Source organism: Hemicordylus capensis, chromosome 4, assembly GCF_027244095.1.
Source record: "Hemicordylus capensis ecotype Gifberg chromosome 4, rHemCap1.1.pri, whole genome shotgun sequence".
In the NCBI taxonomy this organism is placed as follows: domain Eukaryota; kingdom Metazoa; phylum Chordata; class Lepidosauria; order Squamata; family Cordylidae; genus Hemicordylus; species Hemicordylus capensis.
The window spans coordinates 61,306,402-61,332,194 of NC_069660.1; the positions used below are offsets into that span (position 1 = coordinate 61,306,402).

At 42.7% G+C, this 25,793-nt stretch overlaps 1 protein-coding gene across 9 annotated transcripts in view; it reads right to left on the bottom strand.

The window, feature by feature from the left end:
* Window positions 1-25,793, bottom strand: part of TRAF3IP3 (TRAF3 interacting protein 3) — a 59,103-nt gene that overhangs the window by 23,092 nt on the left and 10,218 nt on the right. The window contains exons 1-9 of one of the 9 annotated variants that reach the window (XM_053244795.1): window positions 23,604-23,775; window positions 23,271-23,343; window positions 19,141-19,546; window positions 17,839-17,977; window positions 17,100-17,157; window positions 15,130-15,154; window positions 13,537-13,566; window positions 10,849-10,944; window positions 4,740-4,811 (exon numbers count right to left, since the gene is read on the bottom strand). In XM_053244795.1, the coding sequence (XP_053100770.1) occupies window positions 4,740-4,811; window positions 10,849-10,944; window positions 13,537-13,566; window positions 15,130-15,154; window positions 17,100-17,157; window positions 17,839-17,977; window positions 19,141-19,485 (765 nt within the window). In that variant the 5' untranslated portion in view covers window positions 19,486-19,546; window positions 23,271-23,343; window positions 23,604-23,775. Of the gene's footprint in view, window positions 1-4,739; window positions 4,812-10,848; window positions 10,945-13,536; window positions 13,567-15,129; window positions 15,155-17,099; window positions 17,158-17,838; window positions 17,978-19,140; window positions 19,556-20,624; window positions 21,616-23,270; window positions 23,344-23,603; window positions 23,776-25,793 lie in introns of those variants that run through there. The other 8 variants (XM_053244793.1, XR_008306013.1, XM_053244797.1 and 5 more) reach the window with 8 other exon arrangements.

The following is a 25,793-nucleotide window of genomic DNA, read 5'->3' on the forward strand; positions in this document are numbered from 1 at the left end:
GAGAGGGCATGCCCTCACCTCTTGCCTGTGGGCTCTCCAGAGGCATCTGGTGGGCTACTGTATGAAACAGGATGTTAGACTAGATAGGCCTTGCGCCTGATCCAGCAAGGCTGTTCTTATGTTTTCTCTGTGGATAATGCACTAAACTAATCTTTTTAATGGAAAGCATTGTACTCTGGATGGGGTGGTTTATAAATGTAATTAATAACAACAATAATAATAACAATAACAACACCAACAATAATAAACAACTGTTGTCAGCAAAAACATTCAGATATTTATTTAAAAAGCAATGAGCATGTGGAGTACACAGTTAACAATCAGTGGTGAGACACTTGGACAGGTTAGCATTAGAAGAGGTATTTTCCAAGGGCACTCACTATCCCCTCTGTTGTTTGTAATCACCTTGACCCCACTTTCACAAATACTAAACAAAACAGGCCTCGGATACCAAACATCTAAAACATCAAGTAAAATCAACCATCTGCTGTACATGGACGATCTGAAGTTGTATGGAAAGTCCCAGTCAGAAATTGAATCACTGCTAAACACTGTCCATATATTCAGTAGTGATATAGCAATGGAGTTTGGACTAGACAAGTGTGCTGCATTAATAATGAACAGAGGAAAAATAACAAAAACAGAAGGAATAGAACTGCCCAATGGAAGCAAGATCAAGAACCTAGAAGAGAAAGAACATTACAAATACTTGGGCATTCTCAAGGCTGATAACATCGCACACACTGAAGTTAAAAGAAAAATTGGAAGTGAATCAGGAGAGTTAGAAAAATCCTCAAGTCCAAACTCAATGGCGGGAACACCATACAAGCCATAAACACCTGGGCTATACCTGTTATCAGATACACTGCAGGAATAATAGACTGGACCCAGGCAGAGCTAGAGACGCTAGATCGTAAGACCAGGAAAATCATGACCATCAATCATGCTCTGCACCCCCGCAGTGATGTCGATAGGCTATACCTCCCTCGCAGCTCAGGTGGAAGAGGAATGCTGCAAGTCCATCAAGCAGTAGAGGAGGAGAAAAGAGGCCTTGAAGAATATATCAAGGACAGTGAAGAAGATGCACTTCAAATGGTCAATAATGCTAAACTATTCAACACCAATGAAACAAAGCAGGCCTACAAGAAAGAACAAGTCAAGAACCGAGCAGAAAAATGGAAAAATAAGCCACTGCATGGTCAATATTTGCACAATATAAGTGGAAAATCAGAAATCACCAAGACCTGGCAATGGCTTAAGAATGGCAACTTGAAGTAAGAAACAGAGGGTTCAATACTGGCTGCACAAGAACAGGCACTAAGAACAAATGCAATAAGAGCAAAAGTTGAAAAATCAACCACAAACAGGAGCAGATGAAACCGTGGACCACTTAATCAGCTGTTGTAAAAAGATCGCACAGACTGACTACAAACAAAGGCATGACAAAGTAGCAGGGATGATACACTGGAACATCTGCAAAAAATACAAGCTACCTGTAGCCAAAAATTGGTGGGACCATAAAATTGAAAAAGTTGAAGAAAATGAAGATGTAAAAATATTATGGGACTTCCGACTACAAACAGACAAACATCTGCCACACAATACACCAGATATCACTGTAGTCGAGAAGAAAGAAAAACAAGTCAAAATAATTGGCATAGCAATACCAGGGGATAGCAGAATAGAAGAAAAAGAAATAGAAAAAATCACAAAATACAAAGATCTACAAATTGAAATTGAAAGGCTGTGGCAGAAAAAGACCAAAATAATCCCAGTGGTAATTGGCGCCCTGGGTGCAGTTCCAAAAGACCTTGAAGAGCACCTCAACACCATAGGGGCCACACAAATCACCATCAGCCAATTACAAAAGCAGCTTTACTGGGAACAGCCTATATTCTGCGACGATATCTATAACAATAACAACAACATTGACAATAAAATTCTGGCATCCTAGGTCGTTGGGAAGGACTCGATGTCTGGATAAAACAAACCAGTCAATAACACCTGTCTGACTGTATAAACAAGAAAAAATAATAATATAATAAATAAATTATTAATAATAATTCCTCCCCAGTAGGGATGTGCTAGCTGGTTCGACCTCGAGCCGGCTCGGGTCGAGGGCTTAAACATGAACTGGAACTGGTTTAGCATGAGGTCAAGGCCAATCCCCTGGGCCAATTTGGGCCTGGTTTGGGGTTTACAGATATGTTATAATTAGTTAACAAAAAAAGACAGACTCACCACCACTGCCGGAATCAGGAGCCCCGGTGGGGGGTGTCCTCTGGTGGTTTCCCCTCCCCCTGCCAGCACCCCCCCAATCTCTGAATGGCTGTTTGGCCACACAAATGACCCACGTGCATGCACTGTGGCCTCAAAAATGGCCACTGCACACACTCAAAGGGCCAAAATGGACATGAAACAGCCATTCGGAGACCGGGGGGGGAGATCAGCGGGGGGAGGAGAAGCTGCCATAGAACACCACCACTGCGATGGCAGTGAGTCCATCTTTCCCTCCTCCTAATTATAACATGTCTTGCACCCCCATACCGGGCCCAAACCAGTTAGAATTTGAACCAAACCAGTCCCCAAGTTCAGGGGTGCCAAAACCTAACATGCCCAGTCCAGTTCAAGTCCGGTTCGGACTTGAACCAAACCAGTCAAACCAGTTGTGTGCACAACCCATCCCCCAGTTCCATAAACTGAAGATGAAAACTAGATGGCTCCACCATCTATAGAAATCCTTTCAAGCTATTTAGATTTTAACTGCATTTCCTACAATAGAGAACAGGGGTGGACAACCTTTCATGCCCCCACTTGAGGACTCGGAAGATGAGGGGGGTTGGCAATCTGAGCGGGGAGGCATCTGAAACAGGTCAGGGTGAGAGGTTGCTGCGGGAGGAGCCAATGGGGCAGAAGGATCTTTTGAGGGAAGGGTCAAAGTCTGGGCAAGAGAAGGAACGACCACTGTCTCCTAGACATTGTAGGTGAGAGAAGCATCAGCGACAGGTGATTGAATTGAAGAAAAGCAGCCGGCTATTAGCAAAAAGGCAGCACGAGACTGACTGAATTTGGGGCAGCTGCCAGGGGTGGATTGGGTGCATCTGGTTGTTGGCTATACATTCTGCAGCTTGTGCTTGGGGCTGACCGCTGGAGACAACGCGTCTAATCAGCCTGCATGACCCTGCTCTGAAGGATCGTGATTTTGGATGCTAGACCCCTGAAACTCCACAAGAAGGCTCCTGACACTCTCCTGACAATCTCCAGGTCAGATATAGCCCATAAATATACTTTACTCAACTCACAGGTAACATTCTGATGTAACACAGAACCATGGGTCCATTAGACCCGTGGTTCTGCTCCTTACCCACCCTCACTCTCCTGTCTGAATTTGGATGTAACAGAAAGCACTCTTTCTGCAGTCAGCAAGACTGCAGAGAGGAGGGGTAACTGGCTGTTCAGGCTTCCTTCTTGCATGAAGGACAGCCGTCACAGCCAATCACAGCTGAAGAGAGGGAGGATCTTCCTCTTTCAACTCCAGTTTAAGGGAGTGAAGACTGCAGTACTGAATTCAGATGCAATTCAGGCTGCATTGAACAGGTTGGGGCGATGAAACTCACTACAACCCAAGGGTTCAAATTGGAATTCCAGAGAGAAAAACCTCAGGGCACTTGCATCACAGAACTGGAGTTGCATGCATTCAGACGTAATGGTAAGACAACCTCTGGCCCCTTAAACTCCAGTTCCATGTTACGTGGCCACAGTGACCTCATAAAAATTGTAATCATGGTTTTAAAATGTTCATAATTTCACTTTTAAGGAAAAGAAGTACTAGTCTCATAATTGTTCAAGATATTATTGTTCAACTGTTATCTCTTTATTGCATTGTTGCATTGCTATGGCACAACCCCTTGCACCCCATATCCTACTGCCTTAGTAAACATACATGAAAGAACAGCATATTATTCTTGTTTATCCTGCCTGCCCTCCACTCACCTTCTTCTGCTGTCTCTCTTGTGTCTATTTCTTGATTGTTGGTCTTTCCATACAGCAATAAAGTGCAGGATATTCAAAGCTTTCATGCAAGTTCCAAGTGCAATCTTACTTCCTGTACACATGCTGCTGCAGTCTTCTGCACTACTTCCTGGAGCAATCTTATCCTCTGCTACACCTACAGTGCAGGGACCTCATATGATTTTTACATCACTTCCTGGCCAGCCCTTGCATTTTGATAAGAACTACCCGCCCTTTCCCCCAGATGTCACAAAAGTGGTAATGAAAAATCAGAGGTTTTTCTTGGAATGCAGGAGCTGACCAGTAGGTGGAGCTGCAAAAAGTGCACAAGGTCCCTGCTCAGTGTGTGTACAGAGAGCAATAATGCACTAGGAAGCACCTGCAACAACAAGTGCACAGGGAATAAGAACACACTTGAAACTTGGCTTGCATCAAAGCTTTGCATATTCCATTCTTTATTGTTGTATGGAAAGACCCTGAGAACCAAAAGATCACTACCTGCCTACTGAGGTAATATTTCAGAATGACTTCCCACATCTGAATGCATGTGGTACCATATCTGATGTCAACTTCATTACAGAAATAGACTATCCCTGGAAGAGCCCTTGGATAAAAGCCATACACTAGTGTCGGGTGAACAGAGCAGCCCCAAGAATACACATCCCTAATATAAGTACCCCAAACTATTACGATCTGAGAAATAGGCCTTCTCTTTGTAAGTCAGTTACCTGAGCGCAGATCTGCAATTGATTCTCCAAAATACTCAATCTGCATTTGAGTTTGTCTTCATTTAGTTGACCCTGACAGAAAAACATAGTTGGACATTTTGAATTACTAGATTGCAAAGATAAGTTGGGGTGGGGGGAACATACCGTACATTGCTTCTGTGCTTTGGTTCACTCATGTTTTCTAGCATTTCTTTTCAGAATATGGGTGCAATCCTGCCAAAGTTAAGCATTTTTAAATTCTAATGATTTAAATAGTAAGGAATGAAGCATTGTAAACTGCCCTGAGATTTTATATAGGGCGGTATAAAAATCAAACAAATATAATAATAATAATATGCTTTACTTTACTATTGATATCAATGTGCTTAAATTAAAACTCTTTAATTTTGGTTGGATCCTGACAATTGTGTTAACAAAGATGGCCAAAGAGTTAGTGGTAAAGAGGAATTTCAAGGTGGCAAAAAGAATAATGGGAATGGATTTATTTCCTCCTATAACTTTAGTCCAATTCCACTTGAGAATTTGAGAACTTCTCATCACAAAGAATGATGGAGTTAATTAGTTAATTGAACCTTTTCAACTAATGCTATCAGCTCCAAAGTTTATATTTTCCCCTTTTCCATATCTAGCACTCCCTAGTTATTAATACAAAGTATGTGAAACTTTGGACAGAATCTTCTAGAAAATGATAGAAGACATAATTTCATCTAATTTCTCAAAAAGGTTGTCATTTTACCTTTCCTATGTGTGACATAAGATCTTGAGATCATTAATATGAATAGAACAGAACAGAAAGTTCTTTGTGCTTCTTGTAGGTAGGAGTATATTTTATTTTACTTTTATTTATTTGCATTCTTATTCTGCTTTCTGTCACAAGAACCCAATTCAACACTGGGTTAGATCTTGTTTCTATAGGCTGGGGAAGGCAAATACTTATTCCTGAAAGGTAGTAACTTTCTTTCCCATCTCCAGGATGCCGAAGAAGCTATTCACAAGTGCACTGAAAACCGGGCTAAGGAAGCCCAGCCTGGTTTTTGGTGTGTATGTGTGTGTGTGTGTGTGTGTGCACTCTGCCGGGATCAGGCCTGATCAGCCTGATCCTGGCAGCACCTCAGCAGCAAAGTCGCCTAGGCAGCCATCCTCCAAAACGAGGTGAGGAGAGCGAGAGCTCTCCTAACCTCATTTCTGCTTGCAGCCATGGCTGGCAGACTGAGGAGATCCTGGGCAGCTTTGAGGAGGGGAGGGGGGATCCCCATAATGCACTGTGCACCCATGCGGTGCATTATTGGAGCTCCTGGGGCTGGAGTGACGCATCCTGGCACCACAGCCCTCCAAGCTACCGGCAGCAGGTGGTAGTCTTCTCTGGCAGGCGGACTGCCTCCTGAAGAGAGGACACGGTTGCTTTTCTGTGGGGAGGTAAGCTCTTTAGGGCTTCCTCCATGCTAACTTTGCTTTTTCTCATTGCTCATGAGAAAGGGCTCTAAGGCTGCAATCTTATCTTATGCACACTTATAGTGGAGTAAGCCTAACAGTGGGACCACTAAGCCCTTAAGGGTTGTAGAGTAAAGGTAAAGTGTGCTGTTGAGTCAGTGTTGGTTCCTGGCGCTCACAGAGCCCTGTGGTTGTCTTTGGTGGAATACAGGAGGGATTTACCATTGCCATCTCCCGTGCATTATGAGATGGTGCCTTTCAGCATCTTCCTATATCGCTGCTGCCCAATCTAGGTCTTTCCCATAGTCTGGGAAACATACCAGCAGGGATTCGAACCGGCAACCTCTGGTTTGCTAGTCAAGTCATTTCCTGCTGCGCCATTAGGTGGCTTGTAGGCTCTCTGTAAAACCTTGGGACTTAAAGCTACCTCAATCAAGGCACAGATGTCTTTGCAGCACATGTGGAGAGCATCTGAGAGGTAGATGCTCAGGCTACTGCCTTTCTGGCCCAAACCTTTCTGACTTGGTGCAGCAGAAATAAGGCAAGAACGAACCGGTTTCTGACTTCTCCTGACTTGGCTGAAGATAGTTTCAGTTTCTTCCCTATGTTCTTTTGGAGTTCCTAAAGTCCTCCCTGAAAACCCTGCCTCTCTATCACAAACAGGAAGACAAACTCAGTGAAGAGGTTTTTATTGTTAGCCCTGTTGTCAAAGTTACTCTGCTAGGTGGTCAACCCAACACTGAATGTCATCCTACTTAGAGGGAAGGTTAGAAAGATAATAAAGATGGGTGGTCAGGATGGGGAGGGGTGTTAGATGGGATCTGAGGCTAATACTGAAAAACAGCATATGGCTATTGAGCATGATAAGACTTTCCTGGCTTTCTTTTTAATCTGACTGCACCCAGTTACGCCCCATTCTTTAGATAAGAGCAGTATTATATCCTAGAGCAGATAAGACATATGAGAATTTGCCCTGGTCTGCGGTGAAGGCTCCAAACAATGGTTACAGCCTGGATTGCTCCATGTAAATGTAAGAATGCAATGCACAGAAATTAATTTTTTTAAAGCGGGATTTTCAAAAAGCCAAAATGCAATGCCTAACCCATGGTCAGAATTCTTTCTTTGTGCTTCTCTGAGCCACTTTAAAACCCTGAAATTATCATATGCCAGTGTCACCTGTGGCTTAGAAGAGGCTCTTAAAATAAATTTTTAAAAGTGTATCTCTCCTTCTACATTCCCAGTGACAAACCTTAAGGATCTAATCTAAATTCTGTTTTGAAACCTCAGCAGCAGATTGTTGCTCTGTTACAAAACTAAAAGCAAACAATGCAGTGGAATCTATTTTCTATAGCAGAAGTGCTCAGAGACAAAGTGCCCACCCACCTGTTGCTAAGCTGAGGTTTCACAGCTACTTCCTGCCAGGCACGTCAAGCTATTTCCCCCTGCTCCTCTTAGATTTGACAGAAATGTTTCACAGCGGAAGTCTCAAACCACAATACCTCAAGCAGTACAGGTTATTTGGCTTTTCTGTTCTGACAGAGCTCATGCTGATCTTATCTTTCAGCAAACCATTTTGCATTGCAAAGGGGCTTTTTTCTGCATGAAGTGCTTTCTTAACGGCTAAGCTTTCAACACCACCCAAGTCTTATTCTGAAAAGCCATCGAGGCTTGAAACAGACATACTATTTTCTGGGCCAGTACTGCAAATAGAGTATACTTTTCTTCTGACCCATCATAGGATATAGTTAAACTGGTCTGGCTGTTTTTCAATATGATTTTCACTGGACTAATGAAAACCCAGCTATTCCACTCAGAAGGGAGATACAGCCTCATTGATAAGACATACAATATGTATGGCTGTTACAAGCACCTATTGGTCAGTGCCTGGGGCATCACAAGAGCCATGAATACATGCACACCTGAATATCCCTGGAACAGCATTACATTAAAAAAATGTTAGTTAGTTATTTAGTCATTTTATTTATTTATTTATTCATAATAAGGGGTATGCATATACACATGGATGTATATAATAATAATAAAGGTAAAGTGTGCCGTCAAGTCAATTTCGACTCCTGGCGCCCACAGAGCCCTGTGGTTTTCTTTGGTGGAATACAGGAGGGGTTTACCATTGCCTCCTCCCACGCAGAATGAGATGATGCCTTTCAGCATCTTCCTATATCGCTGCTGCCAGATATAGTACCAGCGGGGATTATATATGGCTCTTTAAAAAGGAAAAGGAAATTAATATAAGGTTTCCAATTCCCCCATTCAGAAGTTACCTGCCATTTAGAGATCTTTCCCTTTTAAAATTCACGGCTGACATATTGCGCAGCATAACATGAGTGGTTCAAAACCACCTGCATCACTGTGTGTGTGTGTGTGTGTAACACACCACCTGCACTGTTGAAGAATAGTTCTGTTCTGCTATCATATAAAACTGCAGTCATTGTTGTGCAATGCTATGACCATTATTTCCAATGGATGTAGTGTCACACAACTATGATTGCTCAATTTTATCCAGTAGCAGAACAGGGCTGTCCCACAACAGCAAGGGTGATGCTTTAGACACATGCAGCAGCATGGGTGGTTCTGAAGCACCTGCACTGCATAAAATGTCAGCCACTGAATAGAATGATTTTCCCACTTCCAGTACTAATCCATACATCACCTGGGCTTTAAATGCTTTTAAAAATGCCCCTAGGAAGTTTTCCACACAGGGCTTTTAAAGCCCTTTAACTTGCATCTCCTCTGGAATGGAGGGGGTGCATTCACATACCGGCCAGATTTATTTATTTATTTATTTATTCATTCATTCATTCATTCATTTGTTTTGATTTATATACGGCCCTTCCAAAAATGGCTCAAGGTGGTTTACATTACAGTAAAAACAATTAAGATCAATTAACAATTAAAATCAAAACTATAAAAACAGCATAACACTAATTAACAGTTAAAACATTTAAACAGTTAAACAGATTTACCCCAAAGTCCCTGCGAGTTATCGGGGAGCAGTTCACACACAATTCAGGTATTTCGCGGCACATTAGAGTGTAGTCCAATTTATATCCAAGGTTTTAAACAATCCACTTCTTGCATTGGTTTTTGGGGACAACTTCAAGTTCGCAGTAAACTCGCAGTAAAGCCTGCTGTGTGCAAAAGTCCCAGCCTGCAAGGACTATCCTGAATCAAGACTCCCAGCCTACTTAATTATCTTCATTATCTATAATATGGTTATTCAGAAATCAAAGCTAATATTGAGGCCAGAGCTCAGCTACCAAAACAGTAAAGGCACAATCACTCTGAAAATGTTCTGCTTGTCTGTAGCCTTAAAATCCTGAGGTCTCACTGAAAATCAGCAAGCCTTCCAACCCAACTGTGATAGACTATGGTACTTATTGTTGGGAATTCTCTCTGGCAGAGAAACCCTTTTTCAATTATAGCAGAGTGCACAGAGGCACAACACAGCGGATCTAGTTAGGCATGCGTGTATGCTGAGAGTAAAGTAACTTGGAGCCAGTTCAGAAGGTGGATTGTGGTCTACTAAAAGATCTCTGGGCGATTTGTAGTTGTTCAATAAGGGATTCTGGCTCACAATTGCTTGACAATAGTAAAACCAAAAAGGCATTTCTCCCCTAATTCAGGCTGCTGAAACAAATATATGGGGTAAAACCAGGGCTGAATTTTGCATGAAATGATTGTGAACTCAGTTCTGGTACTGAAAATGAATTCTTGGGCAGAGGCGGTCCATTTCTTAATTTTGAGGGTATATTCTGTCTGTATGTACGTTCAGTGGCCCTCCTGGTACGTTGGTAATTTTGAGGGTACGTTCAGTGGCCCTCCCTGAGCCACTGTTTTCCATTGGTGAACCTCTGAATTCAAGTTAAAAAAACCCCCAAAAAACTGCCCATCCCTGCCTTAAATGTGACTGAGGCTACAACCCTATGCATGCCTACTTGGTAGTAAGTTCTATTGAACTCAGTGCATAGGATTACCTTGCACAGAACCTAAGAACCATTTTTGCAGCTATTCAGACTGCTGTTCTAACACAAAGTCTATTCACAGCCAGTATTGGGCTCTGCAAAGCAGAAGCGTTGTTTTTGCATACCGGATGAATGAAGTGCAGGGGCACTGCATAACTGGTCTACAGATTTGAGCCACGGTGTACATGTCTATTTGTGTAAGGAGGCGTGTGGGACTCGCTGTGCCATGAACATAGGCTTAGAAGAGAAAACACTGGCTGGTATCGCTTATGACAGTGGTGAGAAAAGCCACACCTGGAGCATTCCCAGAGAGTGTGGGTTTACTGTGGGGCTTTACTGCGAGTTTGAATTTGCCCAAGAAACCCAACATAAAAAGTGGATTTTTTAACCCTGGACATAAATTGGGCTCTGCTCTAACAAACAATGAAACATCTGAATTGTGTGTGAAGTGCTCCCCGAAAGCTTGCAGGGACTTTGGGGTAAATCTGGCCGATCTGGAGGGTAAATCTGGAGGGTGAATGCACCCCCCCATCTGGAAATGCTCCTGTTGAAATGTTCTTTTCTATACAAACATTAAAGGAACAGAAATCCTGTTCCCTGATGCATGTGGGCAGCCCCCAGCCTCACTCGTCAAAATACAAGTCCTGCGTAGGTACAAATACTGTACTAGGAAGCTCAGGGTGGCCATCTAGTACCTTCCAAGACTTTTCTGCTGCCTGTAGCAGTGTGGCTAGAAGCTCCTGCAAAATAACCATCTTCTGTTTCAGCACTAGTTCTCGATGTAGCGCTTCCTGAAGGTGAGGGGGGGAAAAACAGATCCATCAAATTTATATAAAAGTTCCGTAAAGCACTGTCAGAACTGGCTACCTAATCCATTCTGCTGCATTGCTTACGTAGCTGCCCTCAACATCCCAGGAGCTTTTTCAAAAGGAAGCATGAGGAAACTGGCTCCAGTGTTTGGTCACCAGTTCTGATTCCTGAGCTGGCTCTGACTCCCAAGGAGCTCTCTTCCTGTGCCTCTGCCACACCTCTTCTGTGGCACGAATTCAGCAAACACTCCAACCACAATGTTGTTGTCAGGGGCGGATTAACCTCTTTGCCGCCTAGAAGCAAAGAGGAGTTTGCTGCCATGGGTGGGGGGGCCCTTTTGCCTATAAAAATCGCCAGTGCCATGGTGGGATGGGGCGAAGCGCAGTGTTGGTGGCTGGCTGCAGGGAGGGTGGAGGGGACAAGGAGGAAAGAGTTACCCCCTTTCTTTAACGTTTAGAGTGCTGTATAAATAACTCCTCTGCAGCAGTGGCCAGTGGCGGCCCAGTGGCCCCTCCCCTCCAGTAACATTATCCCTCACAAAGGGGGCGAGCTCACCGGTCGGCTCCGAGCAAGATCCCCCTCATTTCAGGCAGCAAACGGCTACCTGAAATGAGGGGGGAGGCCAGATTGCTCACATGGGCTCTCCAGAGCTCGAGGCCACGCTGCCATGCGTGTGACATCGCATGGAAAGGGTGTGTGGCCCCGGGCTCCAGAGAGCCCGTGTGAGCTCTCCTCCTCCTCAGTTCAAGCAGCAAACGCAGCCGGAAATGAGAGGGAGAGCTTGCTTGGCTTTGGAGCCAAGTGGTGAACCAGGTGATGCCCCCTTGGTGAGGGATAATGTTACTGGAGGGGAGGGGCTTCCAGGCTGCCGCTGGCCACTGCTGTGGAGGAGTTATTTATATGGCACTTTAAAAGGTGCCTCCTCGCCCCCCCCCCCTCCACCCTTCCTGCAGCCAAACATCAACACTGTGTTCCATCCTGCCACGGCAGTGGTAATTTTTATAGGGAAAGGGGGGGGGAATTCCCCCTCATGCCCCTGCTCCCCACAGCTACCACTGCCCCATAGAGGCATGGCAAAATTTGAGGAGCGGCAATCTGCTCCTCAAATTTCACCGCCATAGGCAGACGCCTCCACTGCCTATACCTTAATCCGCCTACGGTTGTTGTTAGTTCTCCATTTATTTTTATCCAGATGATCTCCACTGAGCTACACTCTCTTGAATTCCTGTGCAAGTGTACACATTTTTTCTGTATAATGCTACTTCCCTTTCTGTTGCATCTATTCTTTTCCAACAAGTTATATATCACATACAAAGCTTCAATCTGCCATCTTTCCCCTGTAGCACTCTTTCCGGTCATTCAAGTGTGTAAAACAGATGGCATACAGGTGAAACTCGGAAAATTAGAATATCGTGCAAAAGTCCATTAATTTCAGTAATGCAAATTAAAAGGTGAAACTGATATATGAGACAGACGCATTACATGCAAAGCGAGATAAGTCAAGCCTTAATTTGTTATAATTGTGATGATCATGGCGTACAGCTCATGAAAACCCTAAATCCACAACCTCAGAAAATTAGAATATTACATGGAACCAAGAAGACAAGGATTGAAGAATAGAACAATATCGGACCTCTGAAAAGTATACAGTGTACTGTGCTTGATTGGCCAGCAAACTCGCCTGAGCTGACCCCATAGAGAATCTATGGGGCATTGCCAAGAGAAGGATGAGAGACATGAGACCAAACAATGCAGAATTGCTGAAGGCCGCTAATGAAGCATCCTGGTCTTCCATAATACCTCATCAGTGCCACAGGCTGATAGCATCCATGCCACGCTGCATTGAGGCAGTAATTGCTGCAAAAGGGGCCCAAACCAAGTACTGAATACATATGCATGCTTATACTTTTCAGAGGTCCGATATTGTTCTATTCTTCAATCCTTGTCTTCTTGGTTCCATGTAATATTCTAATTTTCTGAGATTGTGGATTTGGGGTTTTCATGAGCTGTACGCCATGATCATCACAATTATAACAAATTAAGGCTTGACTTATCTTGCTTTGCGTGTAATGCGTCTGTCTCATATATCAGTTTCACCTTTTAATTTGCATTACTGAAATTAATGGACTTTTGCACGATATTCTAATTTTCCGAGTTTCACCTGTACTTGGCATCAAATGTGGGTAAACATTTAAGCCAATAAGATTTTCAGTAAGTCCTTGAAGGCAAAAGCAAAACCTGTCTATGGAAAATCTCAAAGGTAATTTTCCTAGCACTCTGACATGGATACCTCCTATTTAGTGTCTCATTTTCAGCTTCTATTATGGTCCTCTTGTTATGGGGTTCTATCATGTCCAATCTGCTCTGTATTCAATGAAATATATTTTTATTAGGATTTTAAATCTGTGGTTTTGACTTTCTGGGAAACTGCCTGCTTTATAACCCTAGCCTAAAAGGTCTCTCAAGGGGAAAGATGGCTCCCCCCATAACACTCTGATGGATAAAATTTCTGAATAAATAGACAATTTATAATACTTCTCATCTTTTGTTCCAAGTTAGCTTTAATTACTCACGTTGAGGTAATTGGAAAGCTGAATTATTTCCTGAAATAGAAATAAATGCATTTGAAATTCTAATTGAGTTTCAACATGGAAACTTCACATTTGGTAAGGAAATTCAAGAGAACATATCACAAGGGCAGCTCCACAAAACAGAAACAAAAATCCAACAAATACAGAAGAACAGGAAATACAACAGTTGCTATGAGTATCAATCTACGAGCTAGTAAACTGAGGCTTCTCAAGGGCAGATCGGCGGCGGGGGGAGGTCTCCCCAGATAAGTAGTTTGCCTCCCACCTGCCCCCGCCCCCAATTTGGTTTCAGAAATCTAATATGTGGGACACAGTTTGTCCACCCATAAATGCACTTTGTCCCTTCAATGCCCCCCCCCTTTTTTTCTGGTGCTGCTACTGGTTTCGATTCTTAACGGAGAGACCAAACGTTCTGCAGATTCTGTGTATTACAGTATATTACAGTTACTGGGCACTATGTAGTCTAAGGGTACATGATACTGTACAATGATTCAAGTCAAATGCTTCGATAACTCAAAGGTACATCAGACCATTTATAGAGTAATCCACAAACGTGTGGCATTGCACTGATGTAACTCTCTCAAGCATACCCAGCAGCCAGGATACCACATAGCTCAGTGGTCCTGCAACTATTGCTTGTGCTTTGGAGACTCATTTGCAGTCCCAGGCAGGCAGCAGAAAAGGAAAGTATTTCCTTCTAGAACAAGGAAGTCTCTCTATAAGCTACAGAGTCAAGAAAATACAGCTGGCAGAGACTGCAGTAAAAGCCTTTTGCATACAGTATGCCATATAGGCTCTTTGGGTTGGGAAGTTTCCCTGAGCAGGCTTAGGGCCTGCACTGCTCAATTTATCCCCAAAGCTCAAGAGCATCCCTGGCCCTGTCTATGTAGCCAGTAAATCATCCTGTGTGCATGTGTATGCTTAGTTTTGTCTGAACTTAGGCTGGTGTCCACAACTTGGCCATGAAATAGAAGAAATGTTAAGGCAAAGTAAGAAGGTACATTCAACAATATGAGTCAGTGTGTAACAATCTTGGAGATAAAGGGGTATATTTTTAGCTCTATAGAGAAGCTTGTAATTGCTGACGCAATTTGGAATTGAGTTCCAAATTGTTTGGAGAGTTTGTCCATCACTGACAAAAATAGGTTTATTGAGCATTTGGTGGGCCATCTTCCATGACCATACCCAGAAGCGGAAAAATCAAGAATCTCAGCAGAAGAATCTCAGAATCTCAATAAGAATATCTTATTATTCATTCTCATATGCATGTGAGTATACAGACTTGCTCTCAAAGGTAAAAATTAAATCCTTCTCTTACATAAAGATTACTCATTTATTCTGGAATATAAAAAGCGTCCAATTATTAGGCAACTTGTTTCTATATTTAGGTGAGCAATCTGTTGAGTAGTTTTGAAGGGTGTTGGGAATAGTCATATAGAAATGATAACCGAATTCAAGGGCTGCTTGTGGTTTTTACCATAAGGTATGTTATGTTTGTGGCTGATGCTTAGAATATGTCAGATGTTAATGTTTTAAGGAAACAAGATCCCAATCAACATTTCATGTTTTTCTTACTTTATCTAGAACTGCTATTCCATAGCTGAAAAAAGAGAAAGAACAAAAATCAAGGTAGTCAGTTTTGTGATGAGTGATACCACAACAATAAGAACATCTGGATAATAATCAATACAGCCTATGCAACAACAGTAACAACAAAAACCACCCTATTCAAGAATCCACAGAACTAGAAGGCTAGAAGGGATCCCATGGTCCTCCACTTTTACTAAGGGATCCCAATAATAGGATTTTCTGCCTTTGTTAAATGCACAAGGTACACTCTGAAAGTGGTTTTGCTGCGCTTTTTCAGATGTCACTGCTATCTAGCAACCAACCAAGGAGGGACCTTTTTCATACTTTGCATGTTTCTGTCCATAGAGGGATGAAAGTTGATCACAGCCAGTAAGTATAAAGGTCTGCAAGTGGCCTTTACACCCATGCAGGCTCTTGACTTGTGATTTGTACAAATTGGGTCCCTCTACCCCTACTGAATCTTCCCTATGGTGGTAAGGGACAGTAATGCACAGAGTAAGTCCCAGATAGGACACACCTTGGACCTACTCTGGATCCCAAATAATGTTTGGTAACCAGTGGTCTAACCAAAGGAGAGATCTATCATGCCCAAACTGTTGATGGCTATTTCCTGTCAATTGCCTCTTGAATTATCCTATGACCCAAAACCAAACTCCACTCCTAAATATGCAGGTAGCAGATCCTTAAAACAAACTAATTTATAGCGTGCTTCTAGCAGAAAACAGTGCAGTGGGAAACAGAACCATGTTTCTGACCATTTTTTGCCAGTAGGGCTGTGACCAGAACAAATGTACATGTGGGGAGTAGGGATTCGCCTGCCCATTCTGTGCTTTAAATTGCCCTCCACCACTTCACTTTACAGGGAATCAGCATTGGATTTATAGGGAATCCTCTGGCTTGATCCTGTCAAAGACATGGTCTACATATGCAGCACAATGAAGTGGGAAGAATTTTGAGATGGGAGACTGGATAGTTTGACTTCACATTATTTGAATATTCCCTGAAACGCACGGATGTCATGTTGGTACAGGAGGCTTTATGTGCGTGCAGTATGGCATATGAATTAAAGGCATCCGATATAGATTAGGGATGCGCATGAAGTGTTTCGTGCACATCCGGGGCTGCAGAGATTGGGCACTTTAAAAGGAGGAAGGCAAGTCTTACCTGCCCCTCCACTGCACCTTTGCTGCCCCCCACCCCTACCCCAGAGCAGTGCTGATTGTATTAAGCTGTCGGGCTCTCTGTTTGACCAGCTGCATTTGCTTAGAAACAAGAAGTTCCCTGTTACCAGCAGGAAATGGCATCTGAGCATGTGTGAACACCATCTTGAGTGGTCAGAACACTTATCACTGACCACTCAAGATAGCGTCCGCACATGCTCAAATGCCATTTCCTGCTGGGAACAGGGAACTTCCAGTGGTCAGAACACTCAGCACTGACCAGTCAAGATGGCATCCGTCTGCACATGCTCAGATGCCATTTTCTGCTGGGAACAGGGAACTTTCAGTTTCTATGCAAACTGCAGTCGGTCAAATAGAGAGAACAGCTGCTTAAAATAAACAGTGCCGCTCTGGGGTGGCAGAGAACGGGAGCAGTGAAGGGGCAGGTAAGACCTGCTTTTCTCCTTTTAAAGTGCCTGGTCTCCCCCAGCTAAAAAGATTTGGCTGGGGCGGCTTGAAGCGTTTCAGCACCTGGAAATAGCAGGTGTTGAAACGCTTTGAGAACATCCCTAATATTGATGCTAGAAATTGCTGGACTTTGATAAGCTATGTGGAGGACAGAATCAGGACATGAGGAATGTAGTCAGACTGTGAAAGCAAGGAGAGGTGGTTTTCAGTAGACTTCTAGATGAAAAATTCTGTCCATTATTTAAAATGCCTGATAGATACTTCACATCTGTCTGAAAAATATCAACCCCGGAAAGAATGGGATATTCAGCATATGTGCTTGCTTACTCTGTCTGTTGCCCTGAGTTTTTCTTTTCTGCAACGGACTCTGTTGTGGTTTGTGTACCTGTATGAACACAGAATTTAAAAATTCAATTTTTCAAGTATTTTGAACAATGTTGAGTCAAATATGATCAGGCATTTCTGTTTAAATTGTTCTTTTTGGCTCAAATGTTTGCTTTTTAATGTTTGGCTCAAATATTTACATTAACTTTTAAAAAAATTATTGGGATTAACTTTTTTTGCTGTATTTTGTAATGAACAATATTTTTAGTGGATGCTCTCAATTTCTGGAAACCATAAAGGGTTTTTAAAAAAATATTCTCATTATAGTCTTTAAAAGAAAGCATTTATATAAAATTTTATAAATGTTGTAACACCAGTGGTTTTGGCAATCAGTTCAAATGGAGCATGACTTGTCCCCTTAGCTAAGCAGGGTCTGCCCTGGTTGCATATGAAAGGGAGACTAGAAGTGTGAGCACTGTAAGATATTCCCCTCAAGGGATGGAGGCGCTCTGGGAAGAGCAGAAGCTTCCAAGTTCCCTCCCTGGCCTCTCCAAGATAGGGCTGAGAGAGATTCCTGCCTATAACCTTGGAGAAGCCACTGCCAGTCTGTGAAGCCAGTCTGTGAACAATACTGAGCTAGATAGACCAATGGTCTGACTCAGTATATGGCAGCTTCCTATGTTCCTAGAACAACATCACTGAATTGTTTTGCTAAATGTAAGATTAATTTTATCCCTCTTACCTTTACAGTGTTTGGAAACTTTCACAGTAAACTTGTTTTCAGGCAAAGATTTCAACTTGCCACATGCAAAAGCATCACTGAAGCTTCCATGCTGTATTGACTTGGGATGAAGCTGGAGGGTGGAATTGTTCGAAGACATCTGAAATGAAATAATAATTTGTTTTTCTTTTCCATATTGGCCCTGATCTAGAGAAAGTAACCCATGCTTTAGTTCCACTGAAATCAAGTTAGTGAGGCTGTTCACACGAGCAGCCATACTCAGGCTTGGTCAATCCCAGCGCTGCCCTGCCAGGTAGCCCAGAAATTTACCCTGAGCTTTTACCAAGGTCCTCTGTTGTGTGAATGCTCAGGCTGCATGCAGACCGAGCATACACAGAACCAGTTGCCTAGAACACACAACTCAGGGGGGAATCCCCCAATGCACCACGCTTGACAGTTATCTGGAGGCTGGAACACATTTTCCTGGCCTCCAGGATGTTGTGCGGTTTGCAGCAGCATCAATCATGTAGGCATGCAAGCCGCATAGCTACGATTGCCGCTGGATTGTCTGGGGGGAAGGTAGGTGCTCTCCTGCCTTCACCCACCCACCCACACCCGGTCCAGCAGTCAATACTAACATATCCCATTGGAATTCAATGGAATGTGTGTGCAATTGACTTTCTCTGGGTTGGGCACATTATTCACCAATCTGTTTCCACTTGTTCTTTGAGGTATCACTTGGATGTTGAAGACTGGGTGACTGAAAATTAATTTTTCATAGGTCTAAATAAATAAAATAATTTATAAAATAAGTAACTATTCATAAAAAGTAAACTGCTTTGGGAACTTTTGTTGGAAAGCAGTATATAAATATTTGTTGTTTTCATTGTATCATTGGAATGAGAATTCATTTTACAGGTGATTCTTATAGGGCTTCTGTTGAACAGCCCGGTTTGCAATGGGAATATTTATATATGTTTGTTTGTTTGTTTGTTTTGTTTGTTTTGTTTGTTTTTAAAGATGTGTCCCACATTTCTTCAATTAGAATTCAAGGCAGCTCATAACATAGTTTAAAACAAAACATAAAAACAGCACACATAAACTTACAAAAAGGCTAGAACCAAGAGTAAAACCTCAGGGAGAGACAAATTCATCAATAATCATAAAAGTTGGGGAAAGGCTTGGCAAAAAAGTCAGGCCCTTAGAACTATCAGAAGGCCAGCAAAGAAGGCACCAGTCAGGGCAGATATCAGTAGGAATTATTTCCAAGTTAAAATGTTTAGGATTGCCTGGGAGCCCTTCTTTCCTGTCCTCCGATGTTACCTGGTTGGTAGGAGATGACCTCAAATATGTCCAAGCTGATCTCCCCTCCAAAGCTTCTGTTTGGTCCTCAAGAAACAGAGATGTGTCTGTGCAAGGAGGCAACCTCACTTTCCTTAGTGACTCTTCAGTTATTAAATTTCTTCTCCTGAGGAACTCTATCTGTCGGGGGCTTGGAAGAGACTCCTTGGCTTCTTTTCTGTGGCATCTCCTCATGAACCGGCACATGGTCATGTTATTTGTTCTGCGCAGGTTTTCACGCTTCTCCTGTCGACGGTCACATTTTTCTTCATACGTTTCACACCGGGGGCCACGCCAGCGATAAGATTTGCAAAGCCCACTTATCATACTGAATGCAAAACTCACACCAGTACACAACACTGTCCAAATACACTGGAGAGACACCCTCCTGATGAAACTGAGAGAAAGAAAGTCAGTAGAATGTAGATGGCAGAGTTTTTGTATACTAATATGCAATGAATCAATAAGTCTGAGAAATAGGATGCAGGAAATTCCAAGAAGTCATTATATCATAAAACCATAGATATTATGGGAAAATACTCTATGCTCCTTGAATTGTTCTCCATAGCAGGTTACACTGTTCAATTTCAACCACATCCCAAATTATGGAAGTCCCACAGCTTCACTTAGGGTTATTCAGGAGCTACAGTTCTTACCATTCAAATTTCTCCTGTTGTTCAGCTCTATGTAATTTGAGAAGCGCATGGGAAATTCCCAGAATAACATTATTTCAGAGAAGGATAATTTTTCTAATTAAAAAACAACTTTCTTTCTTTTTTCTTTTTGCAAACTGCCTTACATATGGTGAGCAAAAAGTCAAATTGCTTGTGTTACTTTTTTTTAAAGTTGCTTTTTGATATTTATGCAATTAAAATGTATTTATTATGGAATTTTTTTTTTAAAGCACAATGAATGTGGTACCTAGATTTAACATTTTGAATCTACTTCTTTTCCATAAACTTTGGAAGTTTTTAAATCAGGAAAATCCTTGCTTAATGCTCAGGAACATCAATAGGAGTTGTAATGTGGTTGATTCAAGACATTTTTGAAATTTTAGTGTATTAGAAACAACAACAAATCAGTCACAGCAATAGAAATATCACTCACTAAAATAATCACAGTGAAAGAATTACTCAACACTAAAAGCTCAGCTCAACAAGACAATATTTACAAATCATCAAAGAATAACAATAGAAGAGTCAGACTCATTTCCCAAGGGAGGGAATTCCAGAGGCCAGGTGCCAGTACTGAGAAGGCCCTGTACCTGCTAACCTAACTTCAAATGATGATAGCATCCAGAGTATGCTTTTATATTGTTTGGCCATCAAGGGAAGGAACATCTAAGGAAAATCTCTAGTTATCTCTTGCACCATCAGCTTTAAGGGTGATCTTTTCTGGAGGCAAAATATATCCTAGCAGTGAGTAGGCACACAACTGGTTCTTAATCCCGCCCCACCCCCTCTTACCTCCTGTAATAGCTTTATTTTCTATGTGCTCGACACTTTCCAAAGTCTGCCAGATCAGAGATGTCCTATCACTTCACGTTATACATTTAAATATATTTATCTGCCCTTTAAGTAAAGCATAAGCAAAGAGTCCTAAGCCCTAAAAAGCACCGCTCAAAGCTCGAAATAGATTTTTCTTCTACTTGTTTTTTTTCTGTTTCCATCTGACTGTAATCCAAGTGACACAGGCAGGTTCCACCAGAACTCAGTCAGAAGAATGAGTGCCTTTGTTTAGGCATTACCTCTCTGGCCTGTGCCTATATGAAGTGTGAGTTATTAACCTCCTCCTCCCTCATAGCAATTTTGAAAAATCCTCCATTGCATGTGTACTTGTCCTAAGGAGCCAACTGCACCAACTGTTATTAAATCGTTGCTTTTCTATCAAAAACAGAACAAGGGGGTGACAATTCAACATACGTTGACAAATCCTTATCTATATAAATTATTCTTCCTTCCCACAGCTGCGGGTTTTGTGATTCACTATGCCTTCAACCACCTATGGACTCCTTGTTTGTATTCTAAGAATAGTGCATGGAAGGAGGATAATGTGAGAATGCTATGAAGTCAGGAAAGAAAGCTGAAATGGGATTGGTCCTGTATGACAGAGGTGGAGCCACCATTGGGCAAACTGATTCAAAGAACCCGGGCCGCCACCAATCAGGGGCTGTGAGCGTGGCCCCAGACATGCCCCCCACATCTGACGTCAGATGCCGGGGTGTTATTTCGGACCCAAATGGGGCCGTGAAGCCCCGTTTAGAGCCAAATTTGGCCCACGCTACGTTGGCAGCACAGCTTGAGTGACTCTCCCTGCCTTAAAGGCAAGGAGAGCTGCTCCTGGTCTCGCTGCCAAAACAGCGGGGCCGATCGATCTCCTTGCCTTTAAGACAGGGAGAGTCGCTCCAGCCCACACTGCCCAGTGCAGCGCAGGCCGATCTCCCTTCCAAACAGGGCCATGCAGCCATGTCCCCCCCTTATGACATCAGATGCGGGGGCGTGGCTAGCTGGGCACCTGTGTCTGATGTCAGGTGCGGGGGTGGAGTCAGGGGGCCACGGCAGCGGCCGCACACAGGCCGCCGCTGCCAGCCTCCTTACACTCCTGCTGTACTACACTTAAGCAACTACCTCTGCTTTAATTCACCTTGTACCTACAATTATTTAACACTTATCTGAGCCACCTAATGGCATAGTGGGAAAATAGCTGGACTACCAAGCCAGAAGTTGCTGGTCCGAATTCCCCGCTGGTATGTTTCCCAAACTATGGGAAAAACTATGGGAAACACCTATATCAGGCAGCAGTGATATAGGAAGATGCATCTCTTAACTTGGCAAAGAGGCACCTTTTAATGTGGTGATTCTCTTTATTTAGCAGGGGGAGAGTAACTGGCCCTGTCCACCCCCAGCACAGCACCTCCAGTGACTGTTTCTGGTGTCTATCTTATGTTTCTCTTTAGATTGTGAGCCCTTTGGGGACAGGGATCCATCTTATTTATTTATTATTTCTCTTTGTAAACCACCCTGAGTCATTTTTGGAAGGGCGGTATAGAAGGCGAATAAATAATAATAATAATAATAATAATAATAATAATAATAATAATAATAATAATAATGGAAACAATGGAGCTGCAGGGGTGGTCCCACTGTGTGCACGAAGCTGCTGCTAGCTTGTCAGTCAATGGCAATAGCATGTCAGGCTATGAGATGCAAAGACAGCAGTAGGTCTGTGGCACTTCTATACATATCCCAAATGTATACAAGATAAGAAGAGAGAACATATAGTACTATTATAGGTGTAAATATGTTTCTCTCTTCTTGTATTCATTTGGGATATGTATAGAAGTGCCACAGACCTACTGCGGTCTTTGCATTTCATAGCCAGTTGGCCCCATTGGCTGGTGTGCTGACAGCAGCTTCGTGCCCACAGTGGGACCACCTCACAGCTCCATCATTTCCCTTACGTGTGTGTGTGTGTGTGTGTGTGTGTGTGTGTGTTTTGCATAACAATGCCAGTGGACACTTATCCTGAGATGCTCTCTTGCTCTTCCAAAGCCCTCGGTAGCAGCATAAACATGTTGCTGTTTATGTGGTCTATATAAGAGTATATTGATAGATTGATTAATTGCCGTCAAGTTGCTGTCATCTCTTAGCAACCACATATATAGATTATAGTATATATAATACTATTATAGATGTAAATATGTGCTATACTATAATAGTATAGTATACCACTATAATACAATCTTTGTAGTTAACGCGGTATTCTAATGTAACACTTGTAGTGGGAAAGAAACCTGGAGTTCCAATTGAACAGAATTAAATTTGCTGATAAGTTCTAGTTCAACAATTTCACACTGAAACCTGATCAGCAACAGAAAGAGAATGAACAGGACATTTCAGTCTCCCAAACAGAGATAGCTGAATGTTAGAAGGCACAAATTATGAAGGAGATGGAGAGCAAAGCAGTCACATTTGTGTGACATGTTCAAATGAAAAAAGAAATACCGTCAGGTAACAGAGTTCTAAAGGTTAGGTGCAGAAACATCACAAAAATTAAAGAGTGATTTTTCACAGATGCAGTGTGTTTATGGCCTAATTTTGCCTCTAACTTACCTTTCTCAACAATTTTTGACGTCTGGATTTGACCTGTGTGCAGGAAGCTGTCTTTGATCTGCAGAGATTTCACCTATTGGGAGTTAAGCATATGGTCATCTCAATGGTTGCTATTTTGTTTTGTTATATTAGAGCAAAATATTGGAGTAAGCTGCAAACAAGTGGATTATACACTCAGGGCCCAAGTACGGGTGAAGGGTACACTTTACCAAGCCCTGGACGGCCAGTGGGGCCGCCAGCCCAGGCTGCAACCCTATTCCCAGGAGTTGAGGGAAAATCAAAGCCTTAACTGTAGGTTATACTTGGGGTTTCTTACGGAAAGTTATATCCTACCTATAGGGGTCTCCACTGTGAGATTTGCTGGAGCCAGGCAGAAGCAGAACAAGCAACATTCTGAATTGTGAGTGGTGGGCCAGTCCAGGACCCTTATGTGTGTAGAGAGAATGTGCTTGTGGAGTTAATTCTAGGATTTGTAGTTTGAGAGACAGAGTGATTTATGCATCCCTGTGTGACATGCTCTCTTAAAAACTAAAAGTCCCAGAGTCCCTTGTGTTTATAGATGGAGAAAAGACAAATCACCATATAACAAGGGACATTGGAAGCCTCACAGTGTTGCTGATAGGCTTCATAGGCCCCAAAGTGAGTAATGCATTAGGCCTGTTGGTGGTTTACACATTGCACAGAAAACAACTGAAACAAACAGGGGTATGGTTAGTTTCTGGTAGGAAATTTCCTCACACATGCAGAAACCTGTCTGGCTATAAACACACATTAGGTAGCCAAAATTGTAAGAAGGCAAAATAAAAGAGCACTCAAGCTACAGGACACTAAACAGTGCTCTAGTTTTTCATATCAGACAAGGCGTTGCTGCAGTCTGCAGGGAAGCAGCATGTCCTGAAATATTAACATGTTTTATTTATCTGTAGCAACTTTCTTATAATAGACAATCCTTTCCATGTTCAGTCCATTCTCAGTCAGACGCATGCTGTGGGGTGCAGGTGTCGATTGCTATCTGTCCGCTCAATGCATCTTCCAGGTGTTCTAGAAGCGCTAGAACAGGGTAGGGATTTGCCAAAACACAATTTGGCGTCCAGATTGCGGGCTCAATCCCTTTAAAACGGAGGGCTTCCACAGACCCTTTAACACGGAGGAGAACACGTCCATCCCTGCTCCTCCTGCGCTCACCGCTATTGCCATACGAGTGACACTTCCCCCAGCTATCAGTGCGCACCGGCGGTGCTCTCCCCTAGCTGCCCGCGTGTGGTGCCAGCACATAAATGGCCTCTGTGTGCCAGTGCCATGTGGGGGCAGCTGTGGGAGAGTGCCACCAGCATGCACTGATAGCTGGGGGGAGCACTGCAAGTACGCCAAAGGTGGTGAGCAGAGGAGGAGCAGAGATGGACCTGCTCTCCTCCATGTTAAAGGGGTTGTGTGGAAGCCCTCCATTATAAAGAGATTGTTCCCACAATTTGGATGCCAAATCACATTTTGGCACATCCTCAGAACAGGAGTTCCCAACCTTTTAAAACAAATGTACCCCTTATGTCGCAAACCTTCAGCTCAGGTACCCCACAGAGATTGTGTATGCGTGTGTACACATGTCTATATATAGATATATACACACACACTTAAATGTTATACTTATGAGACAGTCTACTCCAGTCACTGGCTTACATCCAGACTACGTTACTCATGAGTACTCCCATTGAAATTAATACAAATAAACATGTCCCATTAATTTCAACGATACTGCTCATGACTAACTTCATCTGATTGTAAGCTGGTGACTGAAGTAGCCCATCTCATACCTGTAACATTTAAATCTCTTTGTGTGTCTGTATATTATTTATTTATTTATTCATTCATTCATTCATTCATTCATTTTTTATACCGCCCTTCCAAAATTGGCTCAGGGCAGTTTACAATAAAACAAATACAGTTAAAACCAATCAACAATTAAAAATTATAAAATACCAAAATCATCAAACAATAAAGCAATTTAAACATCTTGAAAAACAGGTACAATTAAAACCCTTTAAAACAATTTAAAAACCCTGGAAGGCCAGGACAAACAGATAGGTCTTAAGGGCTCTCCTAAAAACCAATAAAGAGTTCAAATTACGGATTTCTGCAGGGAGTGCATTCCACAATCTAGGAGTGGCTACAGAGAAGGCCCGCCTCTGAGTCACCACCAGACGTACTGGTGGTAATTGGAGACGGAACTCCTCAGATGACCTTAACATGCAGTGGGTATCATGCAGAAGAAGGCGCTCTCTGAGGTAAACTGGACCTAAGCCGTTTAGGGCTTTAAAGGTAATAATCAGCACCTTGTATTTTGCCCGGAAACATATCGGCAGCCAGTGCAACTGTTTCAAAACAGGCATAATATGTTCTCTCCGAGTTGCCCCGGAGACCAGTCTGGCTGCCGCATTTTGAACTAACTGAAGTTTCCGAACTATGTACAAAGGCAGCCCCATGTAGAACGCATTACAGTAGTCAAGCCTGGAGGTTACCAGCTGGTGC